The sequence below is a fragment of the Catharus ustulatus genome, chromosome 6 (assembly GCF_009819885.2).
Source record: "Catharus ustulatus isolate bCatUst1 chromosome 6, bCatUst1.pri.v2, whole genome shotgun sequence".
NCBI lineage: Eukaryota > Metazoa > Chordata > Aves > Passeriformes > Turdidae > Catharus > Catharus ustulatus.
The window spans coordinates 41,845,598-41,858,237 of record NC_046226.1 but is presented as its reverse complement, the minus strand read 5'-3'; the positions used below and the strand labels follow the sequence as shown (position 1 = coordinate 41,858,237).

Genomic DNA, 12,640 nt, shown 5'->3' with positions numbered 1-12,640 from the left:
GGACAGCAATAGCCCAGACACTCCTAGATATCCTGGATAAGGACACAGCCTATTTGCTTCTTTCTCTATTACTCTACATCTCAGTGTCTTTTTGGCAGATAAAATAGGAATGTGCTCTACTCTCTTCTAGCCCATCTATTTGAGAGCATCTTAATCCTTAAGATGAAGGAAATTCCCTTTTCCATTTTTTCATGCAGAGCATACCTGCTCTCCTCTGCAGCTTGTGCTCTGACTACTAGATCAAGTTTACACAGAAGTGACTTAATGCTATTTGCATTGTCGTTTGGTTTTTCAGGTGTATCTCATAGTCTTTTCTGGAAGGTAGGGGATCATCCCACCAATTGCAGGTTCTGGGATGGAGCACAGGGAATGCAAAAGTTACAGGATACCTGAAAGCTGTTATGAAGTGGGGAGGGAGGGTTTGGTCAGTATCTGCTGGGGCAAGACAGCCTTGCATGTTTGCATAAACAACTACACAAAGACCTTGTCCTCTGGCTATGCCCACTGGGCAGCCTTATACTTCTCACATCTTTTTATACGTTGTACTGTGAACCTTTTGCCCACAAAGGGTGCTGCAGCTTTTTATAGGTGTATTGCTTAACTAGCATAAGTGTAATGGCTCTTTGCTAGTTTTCTAAAGGCTCAAAGAAGCGTCTCATATGAATAGTAGTATGAACACTTCTTATTTTTGTTTTCTATTTATGGTATTATGTATAGTAATATGTATATTACTTATAGTATTATTTCTATTTATAATATTCAGATTTGTCTTTACCTTGTCCCCGTAGTATCTCGGTAGTGATTTCAGGAAGCTTTGAAGAGGGATTGGTAACAATCCTAGTGAAGAGGGTTTAGGATAAAAAGGACAATATCAATTGAGCAAGTTTGTGAGAATGGTGTTTGGGTCCTTTAAATAAATTGTGTTTGAGAAAGCATCTGAGTGACAGTGAAGACAGCTGCAGATCCCACAAAACAGTTAAAAATGAACACGTGTGTAAAGTGTGTGACTTGGGCTTTGCCCGTCCAGTCCATTTGCACATATGAGATGAGCCTCTAATGTTGCCCTTAATTCTGTGTCCTGTAAAAAACAAAATGTGTGTGCTAAACATTAGAACAGCTGTGTTCAAAAATAGACCATTTCTATGCCCCCCCTCCAGTGTTGAACTTGATTTTCTTCTGACGCGATCACAAGACTGCTGCTGCAGTAGGGGCTTAATGCTATTTACGTCGTCATTTGACATAGCAACATCTCTCAGGGGATTTTTAAACAATGCAGCTGTTCAGGGGAGATGAAGAGGTTGAGGATGGGAAAAAGAGCAGAAATAATTTTATCTGCCATTAGGGATATTGGCGGGGGGGGAGGGGAGGCAGCCAGCAAACCCGTGAGTTCAGTAGATTCATGATTCTGCATGAATGGATGGCAGGATCATGGGAGTCTCGGCTTTCCCTTGAATGGGAAGGAGCATCATGGGAATCTGGCTGCTTCTAATCTTTTTTGTGAATGATTCTTTTCCCTTTAACATGGCACTGGTTTTTATGAATGGCTCTGGGGGCAAAGTGCTGCAAAATCCTTCTTGAGCGGTATACAGGTCCCTTAAGGAATGCTAGGGTGGGAGTCGAGTGCAGCAGAACAGGGATGCTGCGATGTTAAGCTACTATTCTGCTCTTTTGAAGTCTGAGGGGACATTGTACTACTTTTAATTCAATATAATTTAGTTTCATGAAAGCAGAGTTGCTTTTTATATGGAGTATTTTTACTACTTGCCTTCTCTTTCAAAATGTAGTTGCCTACATGTATTTTTCCTGTTCTAGCAAGGCTGAAGATGTCAGCACATCAGAAGGGCTTTGGAATGATCAAATTTGAAGTTCCGCTCTTCTTGTTCACCCACACGTTCCCTTTTTGGTACATGTTCAAAAAACTAAAGAGTCAAAAGTTTTATGGGACCAGAAGTAAGAATGGAAATGGAGGGCAATGAAGAATTGTTTTGCTTTGTCTGAAGCAGCTAATTTGCTGTTTGGCTGAAGTTGAAAAAAAGTGTTCTTGTCAAGCTGTATATGAACACTGGTGTGTACACGTGCTTTCAGATTTCTCCATTTTTTCTGTTTTATTCGAAGGTGTATGATTTGCTATCTTGCCACCTTTCTTTTCTCTTACACACAAAATGTGCTGAATCATTTGAGAATTTATGTTCTTACCAAAAGTAGTTTAATGTGCTACTTCTGTGGAGGTGATGTTAAAATTCAAGGATTCTCATTGCAGAGGTGAAAATATTCACATGTAATGCTAGCTATTTAAAATGTTTTGTAAAACCTAATAACTGATACAGTCTTAATATCCAAATGGTAAACTATTTCAAACTTAAACTTTTCAAAACTGTGTTTGTTTTTTTCTAGAGGAGAAGTACAATGTGGAAACAAAAGTCATTGTGGCAGACTTTGGAGAGAAAGAAATTTACAATGGAATCAAAGCAGGATTGGAAGGCCTGGAGATTGGTGTTTTAGGTTTGTATCTGATGTTTCTAAATCTTTCATTGTGGTGTTTTGCCTTGACATGCCTACTAACTTCTTCCCATATTGAAGTTTATTGAAAGTAATTCACAAAAGCTATTGTTTGTCTGACTAGGGCTATGTTGCTGCATGTTTTAGATGTTTTCCAGCTTGCTGTTGGTATGTGACAGTGCTTGCATGTGTGCCTACTTTCTAGGAACTTGTGATGTGTATTGAATGTGTTCAGTGTGTTATTCTGTGGTTATTAGAGGCCTTTGAGTGCAGCTCGTGACTGCACGCACCGTGATGTGAGCCCTTGGGGTTGAGGAGCCTGGAGAAGGTCTCTCTCTGGGGAGACCTTGTGGCTACTCAGTATTTAAAAGAGGCTTGTAAGAAAGATGGGGATACTTTTTAACAGGGCCTGTGTAATCAGACTGTTGCAAGGAGCAATGTCTTTGAGCTAGAAGAGTGTAGGTTTAGATTAGGTATGAAAAAGGAAAGGTATTGAAACATTGGAACAGGTTGTCCGGGGAGGTGGAGGATGCCCCATCTCTGGGAACGTTCAAGGCAAGGTTGGATGGGGCTCTGAGCAACCTGACCTGGCTGAACATGTCACAGGGATTAAACTAAATGACTTCTAATGTCCCTTTCAACTCAAACTGTTCTATGATTCTATGACCTAATGCCATCTTATATCCTAAGCAAGCTTCATATACTTAACTTAGGAGATACTCAATTTAGGAGTAGAGAACTGTGGGAGAACTGTGAACTTTTAATTACAGAGCTGTTAAAATTCAATCCTTATAATAGAACATCAAGTAACTGTCTCCTGCTTCAAAAGGCTTAAGCCTTTTCTGGCCATGTTGGTAAGCTGTGTTTCTTTTGCTGATAGGAGCACAATATGCCTGAGTATGGTTTGCTGTATCACAGGAGTGTAGGTGGTGTGGGAGTCCTTGAAAAGACAAGGTGATCCCTCCAGTTACTTTGTCAAATGTAGAACTGAGGGGATTTCATATAGGTGTTTTATCACAAGCTGAGACGAGTTTCAGCATGACAGCAGTTTTACCCAAATCTTTTTTGAACAGTGGGGTAAAGGCAATTGCTTATTGGTGTTCTGTGTTTTTTTGACTTTTTTTTCCCCCCCTTGGAAACATTATGTTTGTGTATTGACTATGGTTAGTCACTAGAGAGATGAGAACTTGTGATGGTTAAACATATGAAAAAGAAAAAATCATGCGGCTCAGACACCTATCAGTACCTGTCATTGGATAAAACACTCCTCACTACAAAACTCGTTTTGCTAAACTGAAGTGCAGCAATTGGAGCTGCAGCTTTGGGGTGTTTTAGGTGTATTTCAAAGCAAATTTGTTATATACATGATAATACACTGTAAGAACTTTGATACTAATAGTGTATATAAAAATGCAATTAAAAAATAACATTAAAGCATAAACCCCAGAATGTTCCCTACTACTTTTAACAGACTTGAGTACATACAAGTCATAGCATCTAGTATTTAATTGCTGTAAAAATTCCAAGCTACTGGAGTAACTTCAACTGCCAAGGATGTGTTTTGTGCAAAGAGTAGTTGTGACACAGCTGAGAATGCCTTGTTTCTTGTTTCTGAAGGAAATAAGTTCCAAAGAAACTTTGTAAAGTTAAATAAACATGCATTCTAATCTGTCCTGTCAGAATCCACTCAGGGAATGTAAGGCTTGCAAGCTGTCTGTCACGTAGCAATTGCTGCAGAATGGTAGATTGTTCAAATGTCTCAAAACACCATCAAACCTTTTACTGTGCAAGGTACATATCCACACTGGAAGGGTTTTTATTATTTCTTAGGCTGTGATTAAGTTACGGTGATTTACAAAATCATGAAAATCTGACATTTTATAGTCTTGCACAAACTGGGCACTAAAGCAGTGTGTGTGTGTCAAATTTTGTGTAAGCTCATTACAGAAAAACAAAGCACATCCCTTAAACAGAGCCTGCTTCTTGCTTTTATTTGCATGAGCATCTTGGCTAAAAACATGGTAAAAATAGCAACTAAATGCTCTAGAGTTGTGTATTCTCTAGCTGAGTTCCTCATCTGTTTTTTTCTTACAGACATTGTCAGTGCAGGTTTACAAAAACCTCTTTTCTAACTAGTTACTAGCAGTTTTAGTAGATCTTGTGCTCAAGATCACCAGATTACATGATACGTAGGTGGTTTCTTTCCCCCAGTTATAGCTGCATTAACCACTTGCCAATGTAATTTTTCCACACAGATGATGGCTACTCCAGAAGGATAGTATTTTAATTTTTTTGTGGTAATAATTCTCATGCTTTAGTGCCTTATATTTTAAATTCTGTAATATTTATTGCAGTCCAGAATGTAGCTTTTGTTGAGCTGTGTTTTTCATGTTTATGTGAGGGGAACACACGGATTTAAATCAGAACAACCATAAAGGGTTGAATTCTCAGGTTCCAGCACATTTCCTTTTTTGACTGTCATCTGGAACAGTAGGTATGAGAAGCATAGGTAGCACAGCACAGTTGCCAGTGATCAATGCTGATTATTTTTTAACCTTGTACTTGGAGACATAGGAGTCTCCACACGTACTGCTCATGAACGAGCTTCTAATTATGGAGTTGCACAGAGTCTAACTAAAGTACTTCCAGATTGAAATCCTTGTAAACTTCTTATTTGGAAGCTTCTTCTCACCCACGTAGGAAGGCTAAAAGAGTTTGCATAATGTTTTGCTGTGTGTTCAAAACAGCGTCTGTCAGTGACTTCGAACATGTGCTAGCTACAGCAATATGTTAAACAAGCAGAGGTGGGAAATATTCCTTTTGCCGTTCTTAAATAGCTCTGATTCTTGAAAGGAGTTGGTGCTGGACAGTATCTTACCCTGTCACTATCCATTTTTTTTCTAGTTAAAATATGGTGGTACAACCCAAAACCTGATTTTTTAGTGGTCTATTACAAACTTGCAGCAGAGATGATTGCAGAAAGTGGCAAGGTGCATATCTAGGATCCAGCCTGCAGTAAGGGGTGTGAATTCCGCGTGACTGTCTCTGTAGCATGAATCATATAAGCATTCTAAATTTGGAGAGAATTACCAAGGTTAGTCCCATAACCCTGCTACAATTCATAGCCAAAATCCTTTCCAGAGAGATGGAACCAAAAATAGCTTATTTTTGGATGAAAAGAAGAAAAAAAATTGGTTCACTCTGGCAGTAGCAAGGCTGGATCTTCTTCTTTTTAAAAACTTTTCACTCTTTCTAAATACAGCAAATGTCGGCTGGGAATTTGCCAATCCCCTGTTCCCCTCAATTCCTCACCTCAATTTTTAAAGGTTATTTAAAAGTTAAAAATTTGAAACACACAGCATGACTAATGAACTTCCATAAATTCACTAAGATCTGGACTAAAAGAGCTTGAGGGAATTCTGAATGAAGTTGGCGCACTTTGCCAGAATCTTTCTCCTGTTTCTTGCACATGCTGCATCCCTGTTGATACTTAAATTGTCTTTCAGGGTGGGTCTTAAAACGATAGCTTTTGGCACAGATGGAGGGGCTATTTTATTTTGTTTTTTGAAAAAGGCATCAGTGCCTTTTGATGACGTTTCTTGTCCCCGTGCAGACTCCTGCCTGGAGGTGCACAGTGCTGCTGAGCATACATAGCACTTTGGGATTCTCTGGGGTGTAAGACACTATATAAATGTAAAATGTTGCCACAGCAACCACATGTCACGCGATTCCCTTGCATAAGATGAACAACAGATACTTAGGAAGCGGAGATCCCTTTGGGTTGCTGCTTTTTTGTCTCCATATCAGCGTGCTCTGTGGAGTTCGAGGCTGCAGAGCCGCAGTGTTTTCCAACAGAATTAGAAGTTTTCTCCTGTTGGGGCGGGGATTTAGGGAATGGGTATTGGTTTCACGTCCAAGAATAAAACCGCGGCAGTGTAGAGTACTGGGAGCAATGAACGTAGGCGGTTGAAGTGCCTGGCCGCAGTGCGGGGTGCCGGGGCAGGGTTCCCGCGGGGAATGTCGGCGCAGGGCGGCCGGGCGGTGCGGGCTGCCCGCGGGGCGCGGCGGCGCTCGGGGCGGGGGTGCGGGAGTGCGGGACGCGCCCGCCCCGCCGCGCCGGGCTCTGCTGCCACCTGCCGGCCGCGCCGCGCACCGCGCCCGCCGCTCCCTGCGCCCGAGCGCCCGGGCCCGTGCTGCTCACGGGGCTTGTTTACCGGGACCAACGGGGCAGGCCGGGCAGCTGCTCTCTGCCTCGGCACCCCCGCGTCCTGCCCCCGAGCTGTGGGGCGAGGTGCTAGTAGGGCAGCTCGTAAACAATGGGAGAATCGCGGCTTACACTGAAAATGGCCTGTCCGTGTGCTCCCGCATTCCACTGCGTGTGCACAGGGATGCTTACAGTGCGGGGAACTTGGCCAAAGCACTTAGAATGTCTGAAATGCAACACTTCATTGCTTGAAAATTGTCATTAATCAGGGGGCATCCAAATGATCTGATTCATCCTTTTCTTTCAGTCAACAATGTGGGAATGTCCTATGCTTATCCTGAATATTTTCTTGATATACCAGAGCTGGAGAAGGTAAGTGTATTTGTGGTGCCTTCTAGTGTTGTAGTGTGGTTAGTAGATATTACAGAAGTATTTAGGTTTGGTTTAGGAACCCACATAATGAGGTTATCTGATTAGAATTAAGTGTTCAAAAGCTTGGAGATTTCCATGACCAACATAACACAATGCTGATGATGGCGGTCTCACTTTTTGTTGGTGTTCTTGACATATTCTTTCCTGCTTCTTCTGCTCCTGTCCCTGCTCTCATCTGGCTGTTGTTTATCAGCTGCTTTAGCTTGTGCTGGGGAGCTCCTTACATGAGGGAAGGCGAGCAAGCAGTTTCATGGATGAAAGCTGCATAGTGCAGAACACTTACAAAACTTAAATATGGCCATTGTGGACAGTTCATAATGTAGGGACAATCTTGGTTGCACTGGATACATTGAAAACTCTGATTATGAACAATTTCATTGGTGCATTCTTTTCTTCCTGAAACCCTTATAGTTCACTGGCCCACTGTGGTTTTGTGTTTTCCACTTAAGTGTTGTCAAATACATCTACTGTTTGGTTCACCTTCAAATAAGCTTCATAATGTTTAGCAAAAAAAATAAAACCCCGGTTTTTAACCTGCTGAATAAGCTTGGAGTCACTAAAATGGTGAAGAATAGTTAATTTTAAAACGTGTAAAATGATAAGCAGTCATTGAAGTTCATAAGTATTGCAAATAGTTTTAGAAAATAGTGTCAGTATGATACACCTGTATGGTTCTGTACTAATGCAAGTCCCTAATCAAAGATGAAACCTGACCAAGAGCAATTCAGACTTTGCTTTGAAACCCTGTCACTGTTCCTGATACTTAGCCAGGTAGGGAAGGAGAAAAGGCAGATCATTTATCCCAGCACTTAAACCCAGAGGATGTATTAATATTGCTCAAATAACTTAAAATGAGTAAACTCCAAAACTTTGTTCTTGCAGACGATCGACAAAATGGTTAACATTAACATCATGTCTGTTTGTGAGGTAAGTTACCAACACTTCTTGATAATTCAAAACTGAAAAATAAGATTCAGTTGTCTGAGGGAATTACTTTGACCTGTTACACTACAGGTTTACTTTTTGTCTTTGAGAAACCCAGAGGTTCTGATTGTCATATTGGTCTGTTCTGATTGTTGTGTAAAATGTAATTTGTTGCAAAGATTCCTATTAGCTATTTAAAGGGAGCAAGGTAAGTACATAAAGCCATAAAACAACACTTAATGCTTCTTCACAATTTTCTTCTAGACCTTCTTGTAAATAATTCTTTTCCCCCTGCATCTGTTTCTTGGGGTGGGCAGCCCTTATCTCTCCATGCCTGAGGTTTTTGTACACTGTAGTGAGGAAGCAAATATTTTTCTACAAAATATATAAGCAAGAAGGAAAACCAAACTCACAGAAGCATGCATTAACTTTACTTTAGAAGTTACCTTCGCTTTTTGATATGTAAACTGAAGGTTTTATTGAGAAGAAATCAGCGTGACTTCAGGCTAAAACATATGGCTGTTCTCTTGTTGATGGACATGAGGCGCATTAAAAAATGATGTTTTCATCCTAGTATATCAAAGTGTAAAAAGAGGGATTAGCTGCTTACATGTCACAAGGACCCTGTTAATATATTACCAGTGTGTGCTGATGAAATTCCTTGTGACTATTCACTGCTAAACCTTCTTATGCATAACAGTCTGTCTCTATTAGCTGAGGGTTAACCTTCTGCCTCAAAGCTAAAATATTAGAAGTTTCAAAGATGGCTCGAAAGATTTGACTTTTTTGCAGCTCCTTCTGATTTGGTCAAGTACTAAATTAATCTAGTACTGTTCTTTTGGGGAGTTTAAACTCTGGTTTCCATGTGAGGAGACACAACGCCTCTTGCAACAATGCTTTAATAAGATTCTCACACTTTATTAAAACATAGACAAACAGTGAAAATGCAGTCACTGCATGACTGAATGAGAGTTGGTAATATCAGCTTACTGCGAGCTCTTATTTCTGTTTGTGTTTTGACATCTCAGAACTACTTGTTGGAAAGTTAGATATTCTGTAACAGTGAGTCTTCAGAAGCCTTTCACCTGGAAAATGATTGTGAACCTGACAAGTACAGATTTTCTACTTGACCAAGAAAGACAACCCATGGTGTCTTGTTGTTCCCCTGCAAGATTTAATCAGAGAAGTCAGATATTAAGGAGTTTTCTCTTAAGGAAGGTTTCTCTAAAGGAAATGATTTAAATTAACCGAGCTACATCGGGTGAACATCTGAAGAAGTGTCATGCACAGACCTCTGCTGAGGTGTGAGGTCTGTGCTGTGCCAGCAGAGGGAGTGCCCTATTCAGTGATAAAAGAATTTGGGGTGTCAGTCTTCCTGGGAGTATTTTGTTATAATAGAAAAGTTATAGATTAACTACAACAATATGTATTTCTGAAGATGGGAGGGTAGAGTAGTAGTTTAACTCAGCATACACCTAATGTTCCAGAGATGTAGCTAGACTGTGTTGTTTTCCAAAGTAAACTGATGCTTCAGCTGTAGTGTCAGTGTTCATCAACAATTTAACAAAATTTTCATACAGCTTCTTGTAAAATTTGCATCTTCTCAACCCCTTCACATTCTAAAATGGCTATTTTTACACATGTAGAAACTTACTGAGGATCTGCTTTCTGTGTGTTAATAGTGTTTTTGCTTCTGTTTGTAAACTTTTTTCTTGACTGTTAACAACTCTGCTGCTGCATTTAATCAGAGTTTGAGCATAAGATTCCAAGCTTGAAAATGTTTTCTCCTGCATGAGCATGTTGTGTAATTAAACAGTAGGCACGCCAGATGCTTAGTGTTTTGGGGAGAAGAGCACATTAGAGATGTGTGCCATCTGTAAGACACTTTTTCAGGAGAACCCATAGAACTAGAGAATCATGGTATGAAAAAAATAAATTTAGGAAAAAATCTGAATAAATTTAGGAAAAAATATGAATGTCTTTTCACTTAGACTTTTAGGAAGTAATCCTGTGAATATTGAGTTCTGTTTTTGATGTTGATACCATCTCTTATATATACACACATACATATATATGTGTGTTTTTAAAAAACAATAATAAGAATAGTGTCTCTTCTCTTCTGAGTAAAACCATGAAGTTTGTGATGGAAGAGAGCACAAAGTTCTTGAGCAAGAAGCTGAAGGTCTGCTGAAATGTGAAAGTACAGGAGAGCCAGAACTACTGCCCGTTCAGGCTCACTCACAGTACCTCCAGATCCTTGTCAGAGGTGTCATATAATCTGTACTGTTATGTTCTAGAGCACTGGCATGCTCTTCCTTGCCTTTTGGACCAACCTTTCTCAGAGCCTGAGGTGATGATGATATCCCCTGTCCTCTCAGTAACCTGTACCATGTACCGTCAGCAGCACCTTTTGGACAGCACAACTCTTCTAATGTGCTTGTCAAGTAACTCCACTTCTGCCTGAAATGCCCCTTGGACTTGAAGTGGGGAAAAGTCAGGATAACGAGCAAAATAAGGATTAATTAATTTTGCAAAAAAGTTGAAGTCTGCTTTGTTGCCATGAGTATAGGCAGTTTTGCAGCATAATGCTCATCCCTTAACTTTTTGATCCATCTTTCTTTTTCATTAGTCAACTCATTGGATTTCCTAGGGGATATGCAGTGTGTAAGAAGGGGTACACTGAGAGAGAAGACATCATCTTCACTTCAAAGGACAAATTTTCAGCCTAGTTGGTTCTGCTGTTTAGTATTTCTCCCAGCTGCAAAGTATCTAATACTATGGAATTTTGGCAAGTATTTTGAGAACTTTTTTCCTGTCAGACTTTTTATTCCATGCTGCCCTGACTGCCCCCATCATGTCCTCAGAGTACTGTTGGATTGGATCACCCATGAACCATGCAATTTTGGGGTTCACTCAGTCTGGCATGAAGTGTTGATTACTGTGATGTGCCTTTGACGCACCCTGTACGTCACTGAAGATGAACCGTGTAAAACTGCTTGAAACATATTGGAAATCTCATGTCTTTTAAAATATTGGTTAAAAAAATTGACAAAATATCAGCCTGTCCCTCAGCCAAAGTAGATGTTTTTAAGCAGTCTGGGCAATATCACATTTTAATGGTGATGTGCAATGCAGGAGTTACTCTGGTTTTCATATAACATACAAAAAAATAAGTGTTGTGGGTCTTGATTCCATAAATAGAATGAAGATTTTTCATTTGTAGTATTTTCTCAGAAAAGCTTGAGACTTAATACAATCATATACAAGGATTAAATTGACAAATAAGTGAGGAAGATTATGAGGTAGTATATGTAGTTTTATGGTTCTTGTCATAATCTCATGTCAAGCTTCTGGAGGGATTTAAATAGCAGAACTTTAATGATTGTTCGTAGCAGTTCTGGTAATGTGGGTTTGTGTTATAACTTGTGGATATCTTGTTGGATTTGCCACAAATATTAGTGGTATTGAGTGTAATATCAGGTCAAAATCCCTGGGTTTTTTCATTAACCAGCAAGTGTTGAGAAATGAAAATTAGAGTTGTTCTGTATAGTTCTAATCATAGTTCTTTTGTAGTAACTTCATCTTCTTGAGTTGATTCATCTTTGTATTCTCCAGCTGTTGGTTTCACTTGGAAAAACAAACTTGATTTGGTTATTGGCTTAATATCCTGAAAGCCAAGAGTGCTAGAACTGCTGTCCAGTGGAAAAAGTGGGTAGGTAATGAGCACAGAGAATTGCTTCAAGTGCTTCAGGGAGCCCTTATTTCTCTTTTGAAAGCTGGAAGAGTTACTTGGTATGGAAGGAGCTGCAAGTTTGTTACTTCTTTTGCAGCATCACAATATGCTAATTGCAGTGGGAGTGAGGCATAAACTTATGTTTTCTTGAAAAATGAGCAGGGCTAAATAGTTGAGGGAGTGCTGGCTTAGCGGTTGATTGATTAAGCAAGGAGCTGAATTGGTTTGCAGGCTATTATATTGTGGGGGGATGCAAATTTTAGTCTTGCAGACCAGGCTTCTCTTGGGCATTGGCATTAACAGACTAAGTGGGAGAGGAAATTATGTACATATGCATCCCTTGTGTCTGTGGTAGTCTTGACGTTGATGACTTTACTCATATTTTATACTGAGTGTCAATACGAAAGGCTAATAGGCCTTACAACATCAAGGATTTTTTGTTGTCATATTTGAGATGGTTTTAATTTTCTCAAGACTTCAAAATACATAAATACTTCATGTTGAACTGAGAGATCTGGTGTCAGCTGCCTCGTAATGGAGAAGTAATGAGAGGTGATTTCCACCAGGCTGTGAGTCCCATGCAGGACGTGGGAATAACTACTACAAAATCTGAAACTGCGAGTTTAGGAAAGAAAGCTGCAACAGAACCTACAATGAATATAAAATTGAAAGGAGGGGCAGAAGTCAGTGTATTTGAAAAAGAGAGGGAATATTCTTATGCAGACCTGTGTGTAGGAAGAAGAAAGCCTGAGGAGCAGCAATCCTGAAAAGACAGTAGGAAATGACATCTCTCTCTCTCCAATGTGTGTTCAGATGGGCTAGTGCAGCCCAATACCACATCTGTGAAG

General features: G+C 40.0%; 1 protein-coding gene across 1 annotated transcript in view; it reads left to right on the top strand.

The window, feature by feature from the left end:
- The window catches only part of HSD17B12 (hydroxysteroid 17-beta dehydrogenase 12), an 80,837-nt gene that overhangs the window by 45,370 nt on the left and 22,827 nt on the right, over positions 1 to 12,640 (top strand). Inside the window, exons 4-6 of the mRNA XM_033062712.2 lie at positions 2,395 to 2,502; positions 7,011 to 7,075; positions 8,018 to 8,062. Coding sequence (XP_032918603.1) covers positions 2,395 to 2,502; positions 7,011 to 7,075; positions 8,018 to 8,062 — 218 coding nt within the window. The remainder of the gene's footprint in view (positions 1 to 2,394; positions 2,503 to 7,010; positions 7,076 to 8,017; positions 8,063 to 12,640) is intronic.